The 19,486-nt window shown below is 43.0% G+C and overlaps 1 protein-coding gene across 6 annotated transcripts in view; it reads left to right on the forward strand.

The window, feature by feature from the left end:
- The window catches only part of MTOR (mechanistic target of rapamycin kinase), a 157,150-nt gene that overhangs the window by 45,468 nt on the left and 92,196 nt on the right, over positions 1–19,486 (forward strand). For all 6 annotated transcript variants that reach the window (XR_010148262.1, XR_010148265.1, XR_010148263.1 and 3 more), the window contains 9 exons: positions 1,235–1,321; positions 3,904–4,071; positions 4,562–4,674; positions 5,002–5,164; positions 6,570–6,662; positions 8,019–8,165; positions 12,794–12,936; positions 17,797–17,959; positions 18,097–18,242. Coding sequence is in view for 3 of the 6 variants with exons in the window: in XM_016953950.4 (XP_016809439.2) it covers positions 1,235–1,321; positions 3,904–4,071; positions 4,562–4,674; positions 5,002–5,164; positions 6,570–6,662; positions 8,019–8,165; positions 12,794–12,936; positions 17,797–17,959; positions 18,097–18,242 (1,223 nt within the window). In the remaining 3 variants the exon portion in view is untranslated. The remainder of the gene's footprint in view (positions 1–1,234; positions 1,322–3,903; positions 4,072–4,561; positions 4,675–5,001; positions 5,165–6,569; positions 6,663–8,018; positions 8,166–12,793; positions 12,937–17,796; positions 17,960–18,096; positions 18,243–19,486) is intronic.

Below are 19,486 nucleotides of genomic sequence, written 5' to 3' on the forward strand. Positions count from 1 at the left end.
AGCCGAGATCGTGCCACTGTACTCCAGCCTGGGTGACAGAGTGAGACTCTGTCTCAAAAAAAAAAAAATTGGGGGAAGGGGTGTCAAATATTATTTGCTACTTATTACTGGCGTGTAATACTATCTGAAGCTCATAACAAAATAAAACCTACATCTTGAAGACAAATCTTTAACCTGGAAAGTAGTTGAGATTTTCTTTACCCACACCTTCCTTATTCCCAGCTTTATTTAGTGCATGTTTTTTCTTCCTACACCTAAAAGGTACTGACTTCAGTAGAATCTCCTCATCCTATCCCTACCCCAGTTTGCTTGCTTATTTTGGCTCGTAATCTCTCAGAGACATAGTTAATTAATTAAGACCTAAGTAATGAGTTAATTACTATAAATGAGCTACAATACCCATAATCAAGAGTTAGCTGTATTTATTTTAGGAAGGAAGTGGTAATTAATTAGAGCCAAATAAACCAAAGGTACATTTACAGTTGGTAAAAACTTTCAGGTTTATTTTTAAGTTTAGTAATTCCAGGAATCCTTCAATGATACAGACATTCATTGAGCACTGAATAGTATTCACATCCCTGTTCTAGTGCTTGACATGAATTATCCCATTTAAGCCTTAGAAGTCTATGAGGTAAGTATTATTATCTCCATTTTCCCATGGAAGAGCCTGGGCACAGGGAGGTTAAATGAGGGTTACAAAGCCCCTGCTGTGCAGTAACTGGCTCGCCTTGTGTGTAAAAACCTCTGACAATTGTTTTGAGTCCCCACCACTATCACCATTTAAGTTTGTGTCTTTTTTTTTTTTTTTTTTTTTTAAGAGACAGGGTCTCACCCTGTCACCCTGCACTCTGTAGAGTGCAGTGGCACGTGCATAGCTCACTACAGCCTTGAACTTCTGGGCTCAAGCATTTCTCCCACCTTAGCATCCAGTAGCTAGAACTACAGGCAAGTGCCCAGCTAATTTTTTGTATTTTTTTTGTAGAGACAGAATCTAGCCATGTTGCCCAGGCTGTTCTTGAAATCTTGGCCTCAAGCAGTCCTCCCGCCTTGGCCTCCCAAAGCACTGAGCCTCCAAACCTAGCCAAGCTTGGGTCTTTGAAATATATTCTCAGTAGATAGTGTAGTGTGGAAACGCATTCCATAGTTGTCTTTATTTGTTCACATGAGCTTAAGGTAAGTCTGGGGGTTCAATGTCCTTCATGATACCAGCTGGTTGACCTCTTGTCCATTTCAGTTTTTGTTCCAGCAGCTGGGAATGTTGGTGTCCTTTGTGAAGAGCCACATCAGACCTTATATGGATGAAATAGTCACCCTCATGAGAGTGAGTAGAAGTTAATGCTTTGGCCTCTTCCATGTTTGGGTCAAGGAAGGCTCAGAAGCAAGTTTGAATGACATAGACATGTTTTTCACGGATCTTTGTAGAGCTGTTACAGTCTTAGTACAGGAAGTGGAAAAAAGCCCACTGGATTTTGAGGGGGAGGAAGGGCTGTTGCTCCAGGTTCCCAGGTACAAAACTACAAGGCATGAAGGCTGAAGAGAAATCCTGCAGTAATTGTTCTGCCAGAAATAGACAATTGGGTTATTTGCCTCACACGCAACAAAGCAATTTTACTTTAATATCACAACGGTGCTTTTCTATTTTCATGAAAGCCCTCTTTGTTACTGCTCATAAACCATGAAGGGATTGGGTTTTCTTAGGGCTGTTAAATATGACGGACACGTGTTGGGCACCAAGGAACAAGGTGATGCTTTACACTGCTACCTCCAAAACCATACATATCACCTTTTGACTGCAGTGGCACATGAGAAAAGGCTCAGGTTCCAGGATTTTATAACATGCATTAAGTAGGTGCCAGAGGACACCCCATTGGCAATATCATTTTTCCTTCTGTTCTATATAATTTAAATGTCTCTGCGGGGAAGATTGCTTCACAGGGACGGCATGTCTTCAAAGAGTTGGAAGATTTCTGTTCTTTCACACCAGACCTTTGTAGTTAGTTTGGACTAAAATCAAAATGGCTGGACTATTTGATTTTAGCAGGACTAAAATCAGAATGGCTGGTTTCAAATGGAACTTCCCAGCACCTGGATCTCAGAACTGAAAACCTCCCTACATGTATAAATAATTAAAAGCTGCTCTATTCCCTGACTCTTACCACAGAAGCCTCTGTACAAGGAGGATTTAGGCAGAATGCTAAAGAGGCCGATGGCTAGTCTTAGTTGGAGGAGGGGCAAGGGAAGAAGCAGTGTCCTCATGGGAGGAGGATGAAGTAATCTGTGCCTTAATCCCCCCAAGAAGGCTAAACAAGGATACAGTATGACCATATTATAGTCATAACAGGTTGATGACCAAAACACAGGGAATTGAGGCAGGGAGCCTCACACCTGCAAAATAGAGCTTTCATTTCATCCCAGATAGAGAAGGTGCAACGGGGGCTCTTCCTTTGACTGTTGATTCTGGGCATTTTAATGAGCTCCCCCGAGCCTGGGAAGAAAATAGTCTTTGTGAACAGTGATCCAGCTGACATCCCTCGGCAGGCTGCCTGACATCTTTGAGGTAGAGAAGCCCCTGTGAGGAGCTGATGATAATGCAGCTGGGAGGTAGGTTGGCCTTCTCTAAAGAAGGCAGAGTAGGGTTCAAGTGGATGAACATCAGACAGACTCTGGAGGCTGTGAAATCTGTGGTGTTTCTTTGGCAACACTTTTAACCTAGAAAACACAGCTTTTTCAGAGAGAATACTTCTCTCCAAGTAGAGAGAAAGGAAGTTTTACCAGCATCTTCTAGTATAGTTTTTGCTTTCTAAACCATTATGCTTTTAAAGATACCTTTTTAAATAAAAATACTATATCTTTTTATAAAGCCTTTCATCTGAGGAGTTATCCTTGTTTTTATGGACTTCTACTTTGAACTATTTAGAGGCTCCAAGAATATTAACATTCATGTGTTGCCATCATTAGTAGGGTTTCTATTATCATTAAATTTCCTACTCCAGAACTTTTAAAGATGGTGGTAGGCAGCTGTCTTTTTGAGTTGATAGAAATGATATCTTTTCCTGGAGTTAGAGGCTTGGACTAATTTGCTTTGCAGCACTGAGGCAGGATCTGTGGCCAGTTGGCCAAGTTTTTATTTTAGTAACTTGTGTGGAAAATAACCATGTGGGTGTAGAAAGGGGCTCATTTTGTGGCACTGTTCAGGCCTGATGGATAGATTTTTGGGAAGGGACAGATATCAGATGCTATCTATTAATAGCAAAATCTAAATCCAGAAAAGCCAGGAAATATTTGTAATACTGGAGTCACCCTCTGGTAGAGATCAGGTGATACCAAAGTAAGGTCCAAGTCCACCCTGGACCACTTCAGAGTTTTTTGAGTGACTTAGTCATCTGTTCATTCTAGAATATTCCAGATGCTCTGATTGATAGATTCTGGGGATACAGAGATAGGATACTTGTCCTTAAGTAGCCTACAGTCTAGAGGGAGGACGGCAAAGCAAAGGAAGTCTTACAACTGCTATCGCTATCAAAGGGAGTGCAAAGGACCCAAGTGGATCATGGAAGGAGAAGAAGAAAGCCTGCCTGGGAGAAGTGAGGCTAGAGCCAGGTCTAGAAAGACAGACAGGGCTTAGCTGAGCAAGAAGTGGGATTCTAGGCAGAGGAAGCAGCATGAGCAAAGCCCAGAGGACTGAGGTAGCCTGGTGCATCTGGGGAAATGCAATTGAGTTTGTCCAGTATAGCTGCAACATAGGACACAAGAAGGGCCCAGTGGGAGGAGGGGAGTGAGGAGCTGATCTCGGTGCAGACCATGCTCACTACAGTTTTGCTTTTCTGGCCATCTTGATTCCTTTGTTCAAGTATCATCAGAAAGGGACCTGACTCAGCTCCTCTGACTTTTCTCTCTTTGTAGGAATTCTGGGTCATGAACACCTCAATTCAGAGCACGATCATTCTTCTCATTGAGCAAATTGTGGTAGCTCTTGGGGGTGAATTTAAGCTCTACCTGCCCCAGCTGATCCCACACATGCTGCGTGTCTTCATGCATGACAACAGCCCAGGCCGCATTGTCTCTATCAAGGTGAGTAGCCTACGTCATCCTCCAGAGAGATTTTCTGCTTTCCTCTGAGTCCCTGGGTGATCAGCTAAAAGCTGAGACCTCATTCTGAGTGACAAGTTGATGCCCATTCCATAAGACAGAATCCCAAGAATACTAATACCCAATGTGTGCAGTTTACAGAATGTCTGTAATCCTCTCTTGATTATCCTTATGTTTCGTATCTGTTTCAATGGATTAATCTTGGCAAATATTTTATCCCAGACTAATTTTCTTTATTATCCAGCAGCGGATTCCTTATCAACTCAAATAAGCACAGAGAAAGCAAAGTAATATGTAAGCAAATAAAATGAGGGGAAGAAAGTGCTATCAAAAGGATATAGTTCAAGGCCATTTAATAAAGGCTTTTCCCAGTCCCCAGAGAACTTAGAATTATCTACACCACCACCCGCTGCGTATCCTTAGATACTTGGGACCTGACTATTCATCACCATGCTTTTGCTCCCTTTTGCAGTTACTGGCTGCAATCCAGCTGTTTGGCGCCAACCTGGATGACTACCTGCATTTACTGCTGCCTCCTATTGTTAAGTTGTTTGATGCCCCTGAAGCTCCACTGCCATCTCGAAAGTGAGCACCTCCCCTTTGGGACTAGCAATCATTAAGCTTTAATGTTTTGTTGAAAATGTTCATTTCTTAAGTTCCCAGGCCATCTTTCTATTTTTTTTTTTTTTGTTATTTCAACTCACATTATTTTAGTCTAGAAATATCCCAGGTTTATGGAAATCTTAACTGTCCCTATCCCATTGGAATAAATGTTGGATTCATGTCATCCAAAATACCTTAGAAGCCGTTCATTCCCATCCCTTTGGTGCTGATTGTTAAGCTCACCCTCAGTCACATCTCTTCCTTGGAGATTGTATGTTAGCAGTTACTGTATGTTAGTGATTGTTGTAGGGCAGCGCTAGAGACTGTGGACCGCCTGACGGAGTCCCTGGATTTCACTGACTATGCCTCCCGGATCATTCACCCTATTGTTCGAACACTGGACCAGAGCCCAGAACTGCGCTCCACAGCCATGGACACGCTGTCTTCACTTGTTTTTCAGCTGGGGAAGAAGGTAAGATGGGAGTCTGGACAGACAGGTGCTCTTCTGCCTTATTTGGAAAGAAGACTTTGTCTGTGAGCCACTCAGACTTTGTCTGATGCCAGCCACCATCAGAGAACGTGGAATTACTTGCTTTTTTTCTTTTCATGTGTTCAGCAAACATTTATTGAGCAACCTATGTGAGCTAAGTGCCGTTCTGGGGGTAACACGGTAAACAGAATAAAGTCCTTGCTCTCATAGAGCTTCCATCCTGATGAAGCAAAGCAAATAAACAGTTTGTTTCTTAAGAGTGATGGGTTGAAGTGGGGAGAAGTGCTCTTTATTTAGGGTAGACAGAGAAGACCTCTGATCAGTTGACACTCAAGCAGAGACCTAGATAAAATAAAGGCCTGGTTGCAAAGAATTGGATGCAAGGAGAAGAAATAGCAAGTGCTAAGGGTGAGGTGGCAGCTTGCTCAAAGAGTTCAGGGCACAGCAGGAAAGCAGTGTGACTTCAGAGGAGCAAGCAATTGGGAAGTGCTTGGAGTTAAGGTGATGGAGATAAGGCAGAATAGTAGAGACTAGATTTTGTAGGCCTGGAACTCTCAAAATATCATTCCTGGACAAGCAGTATCAGTGTCTACATACCTGAGAACTTGTTAGAAATGCAGATTCTTGAGCTAGGCACAGTGACTCACACCCGTAATTCCAGCAACTTGGGAGGCTGAGGCAAGAGGATTGCTTGAGATCAGGAGTTGGAGACCAGCTCCAGACATAGCAAGACCCTGTCTCCACAAAAAAATTTAAAACTTAGCCAGGCGTAGGGACACGTGCCTGTAGTCCCAGCTACTCAGGAGGCTAAGGCAGAGGGATCGCTTGAGCCCAGGAGTTCCAGACTGCAGTGACCCCCATAATTGTGCCATTGCACTCCAGCCTGGGCAACAGAGCAAGACCTCATCTCACCTAAGACCTACTGAATCAGATGCTCTAGCTGTGGAGCCCAGCAGTCTCTGCTTTCATGAGCTGTCCAGGTGATTCTGACGCCCACTAAAATATGCAAATCACTATTGTGGGCCATTGTAAGTACTTTGCCTTTTACTCTGAGCAAGACTGGAAGTTTTTGGTGGACTTTGAACACAGGAAAAATAAGATCTGACTTAATATTTTTAAATGATAACTCAATGCCATGTGGGAAAATAGGCTGTGGGGGCAAGGGCAGAAGCAAAGATCTGTTAAGAGGCCACCATCATAAACCAGATGATGGGGACTTGAACTAGGATTATAACGGGAGACGGGAAGAAGGATTCTTTTGAATATCACAGAGCTAGCCACAAACCCAGAAGAAATGGTCATAATGTAGTTGTATAATATTTTTTCCTCTACTTTTTCTCCACTCTCCAAAATGATAGTTTCTCATCTCTTCCCCCTCCCGTTTTAGTACCAAATTTTCATTCCAATGGTGAATAAAGTTCTGGTGCGACACCGAATCAATCATCAGCGCTATGATGTGCTCATCTGCAGAATTGTCAAGGTGAACTATACTTCTTTTCTGTTCTGAAGTCCCTGTTGTCTTTACTACTTGATATTCTTGTAATCTTGGCTATGGGAGTTTGTGTAGCTTTTTAGCTGTAAATTAGGGATTGGCAAACTTTTTTCCAGTTTTGTAGACTATGTGGTCTCTTTTGCAGCTCCTCAGCTCTGCCACTACAGCCTGAGAGCAGCCATACACAATGTGTAAACGATGAGCCTGGCTGCATTCCACTAAAACTTTATTTATGGACACCTAAATTTGATTCTCTCAATTTTCATGTGTTGCAAAATATCAATCTTCTTTTGATTTTTTTTCCCCCCAACCATTTAAAAGTATAAAAACCCTTCTTAGCTCTTGGGCTGTATAAAAACAGGCAGAGGGCTGGGTGCGGTGGCTCCCGCCTTGGGAGGCCAAGGCAGGTGGATTGCTTGAGCCCAGGAGTTTGAGACCAGCCTGGGCAACATGGTAAAACCCCATCTGTACAAAAAATACAAAAAATTAGCTGGTCATGATGGCGGGTACCTGTGGTCCCAGTTACCGAGGAGGCTGAAGTGGGAGGATCACCTGAGGCTGCAGTGAGCTGTGATTGCACCAGTGCACTCCAGCCTGGGTGGCAGAGTGAGACCCTATCTCAAAGTAGATTAAAGGCTAGGCACAGGGGCTCATGCCTGTAATCCCACAACTTTGAGAGGCTGAGGTGGGAGGATCACTTGAGGTCAGGAGTTCAAGACCAGCCTGGCCAACATGGCGAAACCTCGTCTCCATTAAAAATACAAAAATTAGCCGGGCATGGTGGTGTGCACCTGTAGTCCCAACTATTCAGGAGGCTCAGGCAAGAGAATTGCTTGAACCCAGGAGGCAGAGGTTGCAGTGAGCTGAGATTGCGCTACTGCACTCCAGCCTGAGAGACAGAGCTAGACTCTGTCTCAAAAAAAATAAGTAAATAAATAGGTTAGATTAGATAGGCAGGTAGGGAGTGGCACAAATAAATAAGTGAATAGATGATTCTTTTTAAAAAGTTTTAAAAAGCCAGGGGATGGGGGCTGTTTGCTACCTTTGCTCCAAACACTTTATCGCTTTTCCCATTGCCGACAATTGTTTATCTTTGCTAGTTGCATGGTTGCTTGATCTTAATACTAAGTCAGTGCTTGTCAGTAACTAGGAGTGACTAGCAAAGACTGTCTACAGTTGGGGAGTCAGCCCATCTGTGGTTCATTTTGTCCATATGTGCAACTTTTTACTTCTTACTGAAATCCTGGCTCTACCAGGTCTGCACCTCCCAAAATTTAAGGATATTTCCTAAACCAGAAGCATCTAGTAGAGTTATAGGTGTTTCCTATAAATCTTTGGTTGTAGGGATACACACTTGCTGATGAAGAGGAGGATCCTTTGATTTACCAGCATCGGATGCTTAGGAGTGGCCAAGGGGATGCATTGGCTAGTGGACCAGTGGAAACAGGACCCATGAAGAAACTGCACGTCAGCACCATCAACCTCCAAAAGGCAAGTCCATTGTTTCAGGGGACTGGGAAAGGAGAGCTCTGCTCTTCTCACTTACTCAAAACTTTTAACTGTTTAAACTGGGCAGCCGAAAACCAGCCCAGGTGTTTTTTCCAGAAATCTAGATACCATGAACTTAGATCATTTTGTCTTTTTACAGGTGCCTAAATTGTAGTTTTGTTTTGAAGAGAGAAAAAATAGAGAACAAAATGTCCTTTTGTGCTCCCTTGGAATATGGATGGTAGAACCTTTTGTTGCAAATACATTCTCATTTTTTACATGAAGGGAACAAAGCTAGTGAGCCCCCTAGTTGGCATTGAGACTGATGAAGGCTCTTTCAAACAGTGCTTTTCAAACTTCTCAAACTCATTGGGCTTACCAGTTGCTGGGAGTCTTGTAAAAATGCTTATTCTGTTGTTGGCAGTCTGATTTGGGGCCTGATATTCTGCATTTCTGACAAGCTGCCAGCTAATGTGATGCTGCTGATCCATGGACCATACTTTGAGTAGTGAGGTTTTAGATGTTTCCAAGTGATTACTGAATTATCTCTGCTGGCCAAAGCCTAAGATATGACCAGCTTTTCACCATGTATGCCATCAGCTATCCACCTAAAAACAGGCAGTTTCAAAGCATCTCTAGTGAATCAGAGCACAATAATCATAATTACTTCACCGACTTTAAATAAATATACCACATCGAGTATTTTCCATTTTGCATTAGTCTTTCATGTTTCTGGTGACTGTAAGCAACTTCAGTTTAGATTTCAGTGTTATTTTTCATCTATTAGCCAGCTCACTCCATGTGCCGCAGCAGATAGAGGTGAAGAACTGGGCAAGACTGTGTCCTAGCTGACTCGTTCACTTCTTTTGGCAAAACCCATAAAGATTTGAACACAGTCCTTTGTGCGTGTGTGCGGGCTCACGCCCAGCTTTGCGGGGCACTGGGGGTTTATTACTGTTGTTTCAGAGTCTTTACTCACACAAACAGCTTCAAGTGACCACTGCTAAGAAACGTTTGCTGGGTTAAGATGGAGGTAGTAAAATATTCCTGGGTCAGGAGTGATGCTGCTTTCCCTCTGGGGATTTTGTAACTGCTACTCTGAGACTTTAGGAGGAAGAAAAAGGTTATCAGTCACTTGGCATTCCCAGGTAATCATTGAGGCCACCCTGCTGACACCTCACACTGGAGGGAGGGGCCAGGCAGGAGGCCAGATGTACATTTCCACCCAGATGTTTTCATCCTGACTAGGTTCAGAATGTCCTTCCAACCAGGCAGCCGTCCACCCTGCTTTAGAGCTTTGTTCTCTCTATTTTAGGAAATTCCTCAGTAATCTAGTTTGCTTCCAGGAAGTTTTGCTTTCTACCCAGACTTGGAAAAAATAAGCATAAACCTTGCCAGATAGACAAAAGAAAGACTCTTAGTTTATCTCACCTGAGAAAGTAGATCAAGTTCAAAACTCTAGACAGAATCCTCCACAGCTCACTCTCAGATCTATTTCATTGGGAAGTAAATTGTGGGAGTTGGGCGTGGTGGCTCATGCCTGTAATCTCAGTAATTTGGCAGGCCAAAATGGAAGAATCACTTGAAGCAGGAGTTTGAGACCAGCCTGGGCAACATAGTAAAACACCATCTGTATAATAAAAATGAAAAATGAAAAAAATTAATTCCAGCCTGGGCAACAGAGTAAGACCCTGTCTCAAAAAAAAAAAAAAAAAAAAAAGGAATTGAAAAAATTTTAAAAATTAGCTGAGCAGAGTGGCACCTGCCTGTAGTCCCAGCTACTCAGGAGACTGAGGCAGGAGGTTCACTTGAGCCCATGAGTTCCAGGGTGCAGTGAGCTATGATTGTGCCACTGCACTCCAGCCCAGGTGACAGAGCAAGATTCTCTTCAAAAAAAAAAAAAAAAAAAAAAAAGAGGTAGGGGGCCAGGTGCAGTGGCTCATGCCTGTAATTCCAACACTTTGGGGAGCCAGGCGGGAGGATTACTCGAGCCCAGGAGTTCAAGACCAGCTGGGGCAACATGGCAAAATTCCCCCTCTACAAAAAATACAAAAATTAGCTGGACATGGTGGTGCATGCCTGTAGTCCCAGCTACTCGAGAGGCTAAGGTGGGAGGATCTCTTGAGCCTGGGAGGTCAAGGCTGCAGTAAGCAGTGATCATCTCACTTCACCACTCCAGCACAGGCAACAGAGCAAGACCCTGTCTCACCACCACCAACAACAAAAAAAGGCAGCAGACCTCATTGTTCAGAAGTAAATTGTGCCTCCTTATAATCATGTGATGATAATTAGGGATTGGTGTATTTATCAGTCTTAACCAACTTTCAGAGTAACAATTTGCCACCTCAGTCACCATTTTATTTGTTATGATAATATTGGATTTATGTGATACAGAAAACATAAAAACCATTTATGTATACCTCTAGAATGCCTTCCAGAATTTTCAGCAGCTTTACTGTCTGTCTGAATGATAATCTGTTTGGGTTTACCTTCACCATGAGTAAGCTGGCATTCCATGAACAGGCACCAGCATCACCAGATGAGGCGATCAGCAGTGGGTGGATGGCAAGAGGAAGCAGCTCGTGTTTACACAGTTGTTATAGAACCCAGAGAATTGAGAGTTGATAATGTTTTACAGAGCACGGGGAAAGGGCCACATGGGGGACTTGGCCTAGTCAATAAATTAAGCTATGATTTTTTGAAAACCTATTTACTGCCATTTATCAAGTAATAGTAACAACTGACATTTATTGAGTGCTTTCCATGTGTCAAGCACTGTGGTGGAACACTATATTAACTCATTTAATCTTCATGATAACCCCATGAGTTAGGTGCTGTCGTTGCTGTCCCACTTTACAGATGTGGACCGTGAGGCACTGACGGGTTAAGTAATTTGCCCAGTGTCAACTAGCATCAATGGTGGAGCTGGGATTTGACCTAGATAGCATGACTCCAGAGCCCACTCTCTTAACCACTGTGTTGAATTGTCTCTGCCTTACCCAGGCCCAACCTCATTTCATTAGAGGGAAAAAGAAACTAGTAATACTTCCCTGTTTATGTGCAGCTTTTAACAATTGCTATATAATATAATACAGCTACACACAAACCCATCTTGTAGGGAGGAAACCAGGTATCTGTGGGCAGGAAAGGACTGGATGTTCCCATCGTGCTCAACAGAGCAAGGTCTAAAAATCAGTCTTTGGTATCTAGTCTCCCTCTTCCTTCTCATTCAGAGGTTCTCGTTGTATGGTCAGTGGTATTATTTAGTTTGTCTCTTGTAACATTTCTGCTTCGGTTTTTGACATAAAGTGATAGGTTGTCTAATTGTATTCATCCGTAACTCTTTAGAAGCAACAGCACATCTCCAGTGTATCCCAGGGAGGTGATGGTTGAGTCCTTGATGGTATAGCACCTGGGGGTCTTTTCACTCACTGGACCACTTCACTAGTCCAAAGTTTGAGACCTTCTGCTCTGTCTTACATGATTTCCCCCATTTAGGGAGGATTGACGTGTCCTGCTGGAAAAATCTATGAAGAACATATTTTAAGTTAGGGATTTAGTGTAGTTAGGCCTAGGCCAGTTCAAATAGGTGTCGTTTTGACAATAATAACAATCATTTTTTGCTCCTTTATTCCGGCTAAGCCATTTAGACACATTATCCCTAGATGAGGCACTCTGAGGCTCAGCTGCAAAATACAAGTAATTTGCCCAGGGTGTTACAGCTGCTGAGTGGAAGAGCCAGGATCCCAGGCAGGTGTTTCTAACTTTAGAGAACTAGGCAAATAGTACTAACTTTGTGCCAAGCACTGTTATAAATTCATTACATTTATTAACTTAAAACACCCCAGGAAGCAGAAACTATAATCCTCATTTTACAGATGAGGAAACCGAGGCACAGGGGAGTTAAGTGACTTGCCAAAGATCAGAGAGCCAATTATGTTATATAACTGGGATTTGAACTGAAGCCATTGAGTCAAGTGTAGCTGTTGCCCACTACACTATACTGTTCTCCAAAACCTCAGCCTTTCCACCCACCTGAATAAGCTGCCCCTGGTAGTAACTCTTGATGTCTGGAGAGTTCAGAGTTTTGAGAGAAGTTGGAGGGGATAGAGTAGAAATTAAATCTGTTCAACCCCTTTTTCTTGTTTTACCACAGTGCCATGTGCTTTGGGCTCACTGCTCACCTGGTTGCAACATGATTCACTATGGTGTAAACCTGAGCCTTTTCCCTCTTCTTGCGTGACTCTTCACTGTCAGATGAGCTGGTGTTCTAATGCAGAGGACGCAGCTCCCTTCATGCCCTGCTGGAGCCCATTAGGCTTTGTCGAATGCACCCGAGTGTGGCAATCCCGTGTATTCTGGTTCTGTAGTGCTCCTTTGCTGCAGTCAGAGTCCAGCACAAAGGAGTTGTGAAACAGGCTTTTTCCATAGTGTGGTATGTTCCAGAGTTGCTGTTCTTGCTTTATGACTTTTAATTAAATGTTATTCTTTTGTATTTGCACTCTAGGGGAATTTTATCGTGAAAGATGGATTTTATAAATCTAAAAGTAGAATAATCATTAAATAGATGAGGACTTTTTTAATTGGCCCTTGAAACTGATTGTTTTCCATTGTCACCTGTGGGATCACAGGCCTGGGGCGCTGCCAGGAGGGTCTCCAAAGATGACTGGCTGGAATGGCTGAGACGGCTGAGCCTGGAGCTGCTGAAGGACTCATCATCGCCCTCCCTGCGCTCCTGCTGGGCCCTGGCACAGGCCTACAACCCGATGGCCAGGTATAGTGTGTCAGGGCGGGTGGAGAAGATCAGCACATAGAAAATGATATATACAAATTAGTTTTTATTAGAAGTAATAATCAAGGGGCTGGTATTTTTAATTTTTCTAATTTTGTGGGATACAAAGAAAGAGAAAGACAAATTCAACAAGCTCATACTGTAGCATCTATCTTAACCTTGCTAGTAGACCACAAATTCCTTTTTCTAGTAGCTTTAGGTCTAACATTTTAATTACAAAGTTATTTATAACTCTAAAAGCAACTGTGTAATAGTTGAATGTAACCTATTTCCAATAACAATGGTATTCTAATTATTGCTGTTTGTTACAAATACCACAGGAAAAAAAAGGTCTGAAACAATAACAGTTATTTATTTTACTCCTGAATCTGCAATTTGGGAGGACTTTTGGGACAGCTCGCCTCTGCTCCACATGGTGTCAGTGGAGATGGTTTGACTGGGGCAGGATGGAGGATCCGCATTCAAGGCTGGCTTGTGTGTCTGGCAAAGCGCAGGTGACTCTCGACTAGGAACCCAGCTCTGGCTGGGGGCCTTGGTTCCTCTCCATGGGATCACTCCATGAGTTGCTTGGGCCTTCTCACAGATGGTGACTGGCTTCAAGAGTGAGTGTCCCAAGAGAACGAGGTAGTAGAAGAGCATGGTGTTTTTATGATCTAAGTCATAAAGAGTCTTGAAAGTCATGAAGAGTCACTTCTGCCTTGCCCTGTTGCTCAAGGCAGCCACAAAGGCGCACTCAGGCTCAAAGGAAGAAGACATGGGCACCCACCTCTTGAGAGAGGAGAAGTAATATTCTAACAGACTATATGGGACAGGAGCCACTGTTGCAGACATCTTTGGAAAATAGAATTTGCCAGAATTTTTTTTTTCTTTTTTTGAGAGAGTCTTGTTCTGTTGCTCAGGCTGGACTGCAGTGGCACAATTGTGGCTCACTGCAACCCTGCCTCCTGGTTCAAGAGATTCTCCTGCCTCAGCCTCCCGTGTAGCTGGGATTACAGGTGTGTACCACCACACCCAGCTAATTTTGTATTTTTAGTAAAGACGGGGTTTCACCATGTTGGCCAGGCTGGTCTTCAACTCCTGGCCTCAAGTGATCTGCTCACCTTGGCCTTTCAAAGTGCTGGGATTACAGACATGAGCCACTTGGCCAAAATTTTTTTTATTGATACATAATAGATGTACATATATTTTCAAAGTACATGTGATATTTCGATACATTCATATAATGTGTAATAAAACAAATCAGGATAATTGGGATATTCATCACTTTAGACATCTTTTTTTGTTGTTGTTTGGTTGGTTTTTTTGTTTTCATTTTTGTTTTTGTTTTTGAGATGGAGTCTTGCTCTGTCACCCAGGCTGGAGTGCAGTGGCGCAATTGTGGCTCACTGCAACCTCCATCTCCTGGGTTCAAGCGATTCTCCTGCCTCAGCCTCCCGAGTAGCTGGGAGTACAGGCGCACGCCACCACGCCTGGCTATTTTTTGTAATTTTAGTAGACGTGAGGTTTCACCATGTTGGCCAGGCTGGTCTTGAACTCCTGACCTCAAATGATCCACCTGCCTTGGCCTCCCAGAGTGCTGGGATTACAGGCGTGAGCCACCACGCCCTGCCTGGTTTTTTGTTTTTGTTTTTGTTTTGGAAACAGAGTCTCTGCTGCCCGGGCTGGAGTGCAGTGGGACAATCTCGGCTCACTGCAGCCTCAACCTCCTGGGCTCAAGTGATCCTCCCACGTCAGCCTCCTGAGTAGCTGGGACTGCAGACACGCACCAGGCCCAGCTAATTTTATTTTTTGTAGAGACGAGGTCTCACTATGTTGCCCAGGCTGATCTCAAACTCCTGGACTCAAGCAGTCATCCTGCCTCAGCCTCCAAAAGTGCCGTGATTTATAGGCATGAGTCATCACCATTTTTTTTTTAATTTTTAAAAATTTTTATAGATTTTGGAGTACAGGTGCAGGTTTGTTACATGGATATGTTGCATAGTGGTGAAGTCTGGGCTTTTCGTAGAACCATCACCTGAATAATAGTGTACATCGTACCTATCAGGTAATTTCTCATCCCTCAACCCCGCCAAAAAAAATATTGTTTTAAATAGTAAATCTTTTTTTTTTTTTTTGAGACGGAGTTTTGCTCTGTTTCCCAGGCTGGAGTGCAGTGGCGCGATCTTGGCTCACTGCAACCTCTGCTTCCCGGGTTCAAGCCATTCTCCTGCCTCAGCCTCCCAACGAGCTGGGACTACAGGTGCATGCCACCACACCTGGCCAATTTTTTGTACTTTTAGTAGAGATGGGGTTTCACCATGTTAGCCAGGATGGTCTCGATCTCCTGACCTCGCAATCTGCCCACCTCGGCCTCCCAGAGTGCTGGGATTACAGGCATGAGCCACTGTGCCCGGCCTAAATAGTAAATCTTAAACAGCCATTTAAAATTTGGTTTACAGGCTGGGCATTGTGGCTCCTGCCTATAATCTCAGCACTCTAGGACGCTGAGACAGGAGGATCACTTGAGGCCAAGAGTTCAAGACCAGCCTGGGCAACCTAGCGAGACTCTATCTCTACAAAAATAAAAAATTAGCCAAGCGTGGTGGCATGAAGCTGTAATCCTAGCTACTCAGGAGGCTAAGGCGGGGGGATTGCTTGAGTCCAGGAGTTTAGAGGCTGCAGAGAGCCACAATCGTGCCCCTGCATTCCAGCCTAGATGGCAGAGCAAGACTGCATCTCAAAAAAAATTTTTTTTGGTTTATAAAACTTTTAATGCATGTGAAAGATTTATAATATAGTGTAAGTAAATAAAATGGAGTACAAAATTGAAAATTAAAATAAATGTGAATAGGATAAAGATTAGAAAGTAATATAGCAATGGTTATCTTTAGGGAAGGCTTAAGGAGTGATTATTTTCTTTTTTATTCTCTTCTTTATTTCTTAAATTTTTCTGCATTGGATATTAATTATTTATAATGAGGCATAAAATGATGATTTAATTAATAAGCAGCCCTTCGCATTGGCAAGAAGCAGAAAGCAAGGCATTTCACTTCATTTTTGTCAGCAGCTGGTTTGCTGTTATGATATATGTTTAGCAGTAGTGATGGCCCCTAGACTGTTGGTTTGATGCCGTGATTTGCATCCTCTAATTTCTTTCAAGTATTTTTTAATGCTTTAAAATAGTTTCTAGGACTTCCCTGTTTCCGTAGTGTGGAGATATCATGTACTCAGCTGATGTATTTATTATTCCTCTTTTCTCTCCAGTCACCTCTGAGCACAGTGTTATCCATGAGAGGCTTGTGATATACACAATGTTTTTATCCCCTTAGTCCCAAATACGTTCATTCAAGATCCAATGTGGCCTCTGACCTAGATCAGGAAAACTTTTTTTATGATTTTAGAGATGAAGGTCTTGGTTATTGCCCTGGCTGGTCTTGAACTGCTAATCTCAAGAGATCCTCCTGCCTCAGCCTCCCAAGTCACCAGAATGACCAGCGACTGTAATTACCTGGCTCCGAAAACTTACTTTTAAATTTTTTTTTTTTTTTTTTGAAACAGAGTCTCGCTCTGTTGCCCAGGCTGGAGTGCAGTGGTGTGATCTTGGCTCACTGCAAACTCTGCCTCCCAGGTTCAAGCCATTCTCCTGCCTCAGCCTCCTGAGTAGCTGGGACTACAGGCCACCACCACCGCGCCTGGCTAATTTTTTCTATTTTTAGTAGAGACGGGGTTTCATCATGTTAGCCAGGATGGTCTCGATCTCCTGACCTTGTGATCCGCCTGCCTCAGCCCCCCAAAGTACTGGGATTACAGGTGTGAGCCACCACGCCCGGCCTTATTTTTAAATTTATAACAGACTTTTTTTGGTCTTCATTTGATCCTTTGGATTTCAAATTTTGTTTTTTCTATCAAATTCCAAAATTATACACATTGGTCTAACTTAACCTGTTAATATGTAACAGAAAATAGGTATAGAGGCATCAAATGCTAAATCTATCCATTGTAGGTATATCCTGTTTTTTCCCATTTCCTTCCCCGCCCAGTCACCAGAACAGTGGGGAGGACAGAATTAATGTTAGATGTAAGGGATGGCAAATGTGTCCATCATGTGGTACTGTGGTAATGTAAAATAGTCATAGTAATCTTTGAAATGGAACCTCTGGTTCCACGTCTTTGTGAGGCCCCAACTGTTGGCTTAGAAAATCTTTTAGAACTTAAGGATTTGGATCCTATTTGCTAATGCTTCTAGTCCTGTTGTCATTTTTTAATGACCATCCAACTAAGGATTCTGGTTATATTTTGAAAGCAATTGTAGATGCTGCCTTTGACATTTCTGACCTTAAGAATTTAGACATTGTCCCAGAAACATCCCAAGAATCATTTAATGATTATTATTTTCTGCATTTGTTAATGCCAACTTCTATGTTAGAAGTCCCTATACTGTTCATTTCCCATTTCCTCCAGTGAAGAGAAATAATGCAAAAACTGCCAAGAAATATTCCTTTGGAGAAAAGTCACTTTGCTCTGCTCTTCTCCCCGCCCTGCCACTCGCCCCCCAAGTCCCTGAATATCACAATGTCTGTACCTGCAGTGTAAAATTCAGTAGACACTAGCCATATGTGGTTAATTAAAAATAAATAAAATGTAAAATTCAGTTCCTTGGCCACACTTGCCACAGTTCAAGTGCTTTAGTGATCACTGGCTACCATATTGGACAGGAAAATTCTCTTGGACAGCACTGGTCTGTATAGCACTGGTCTGTATAACCAAAATCAGTGATGCCAAAAGCGAATTGATAGGTGTGACTTTGAGGCAGCAGGCAGAGGCACGGGAGGTCTCTCCATTTTCCACCTTCTCTGCCTTCAGGGATCTCTTCAATGCTGCATTTGTGTCCTGCTGGTCTGAACTGAATGAAGATCAACAGGATGAGCTCATCAGAAGCATCGAGTTGGCCCTCACCTCACAAGACATCGCTGAAGTCACACAGACCCTCTTAAACTTGGCTGAATTCATGGAACACAGTGACAAGGTGAGACTTTTCCCCATTGTCCAGATGGAGGCTGACAGGGAACCAGCTGGTGGGAGGAGAGAAGCATCCACACAGCCTTCTCTTGTTTGTGCCCCATCTGCCATTTTCCTATGCTGTGAGGTTTTGCTCTCCTCCAGGGCCCCCTGCCACTGAGAGATGACAATGGCATTGTTCTGCTGGGTGAGAGAGCTGCCAAGTGCCGAGCATATGCCAAAGCACTACACTACAAAGAACTGGAGTTCCAGAAAGGCCCCACCCCTGCCATTCTAGAATCTCTCATCAGGTAGGCCATAAACCCTTTTTAATTGCTGCCTTCATGCAAAATGACCTCTCTTCTCCCACTGCCTGGTGCCACTTCACTGGAGTCACTTGAAGACTTCTGCTCTGTGAAATCTGCCTCTGGGTCTGGCCAGCATGTTTAAATGACATGTTGTTGCAGATGGCTCTCCCCAGGAATCTAGCCATGATTGTCGTTTCTGTTGACCCTTATCACCTGGGCTCCTGTTGTTTTCCAACCTGTCCTTTCTTGTTCCAGTGAAATTTAGTTGAGAAGCAATTCTGTGGCCATGGCAGCCTAGGAAGATAGGTTTTATGTCTGGGTTAGATAGCGCTGTCTAGAGCTGGAGTAGAATGTGCTGGTTCCTGGGCTTCAGAGGGTACCCAAGGGCACAGTGGGGTTTTATCAACTAAATCTATTGATGCCTGCATCTTCCTCCTCTGGTGTTTTGTGAATATAAAAGGCAGAGCATAATCTGAAATCTAATGGTCTTTTCTCTGATGTGGTTATGTTCGCTCCTCTGTTAAGACAGTTTTCAGTCTTCTGGGTATGGAAAAAATAGTTCGTTTAATAAATTTTCTGCTGTTAGGAAATTACAAGCAGCACGAAACATTAGCTCCAGCTCCTAAAAAACCATTCACTTCCCCTAATGATTATCAGAGAATATCAACTTTGGGATCTCATTATCTTCATGTGAATGCTAAATGGTTGGTCATTTCACTGCAGATAGTTTAGAAAAAATCATCTGGCTAATAAGTTCCTTCACCATGGCTGATAGAGCCTGCTGTGTGGCTCTATCAAAGGAGGATAGAGCCTCCTTTGTTTGAGAGGGTAATCAAATAGCCAAGTCCTTTCCTAGCTGTGCTTTTGAGAAGATATTTAAAAGAGTTCCTTTAACACTTTAAAAAGTTAGCGAAAAGATAGAAATAGAATCCTGTTTTTGCCCAAATAAATTGGACTTGGAGAAAATGTTGATTTCTGAAATACCATGTAGGAATAATTAAAAACATGCCGTCCTCTGAGGCATGCTTCAGTTTCACATCAGGCACAGTAAATGTGAAAATCCACTTTCTTCCTTCCATCTCTGGGTTAGGTAATGTGCTGTCACTTGATAGCTCATAGAAAATACGGTAACTAAGTATGATCACTTTAAGGTCAGATAACTCATTTTGCATATTAATTTCCTTGCTCACCTGTTTGAGACCTATTTGAAACCTTCCCAATTCCACCCTTAATTTTTCCGCATATTT

The sequence above is a fragment of the Pan troglodytes genome, chromosome 1 (assembly GCF_028858775.2).
Source record: "Pan troglodytes isolate AG18354 chromosome 1, NHGRI_mPanTro3-v2.0_pri, whole genome shotgun sequence".
Classification (NCBI taxonomy): domain Eukaryota; kingdom Metazoa; phylum Chordata; class Mammalia; order Primates; family Hominidae; genus Pan; species Pan troglodytes.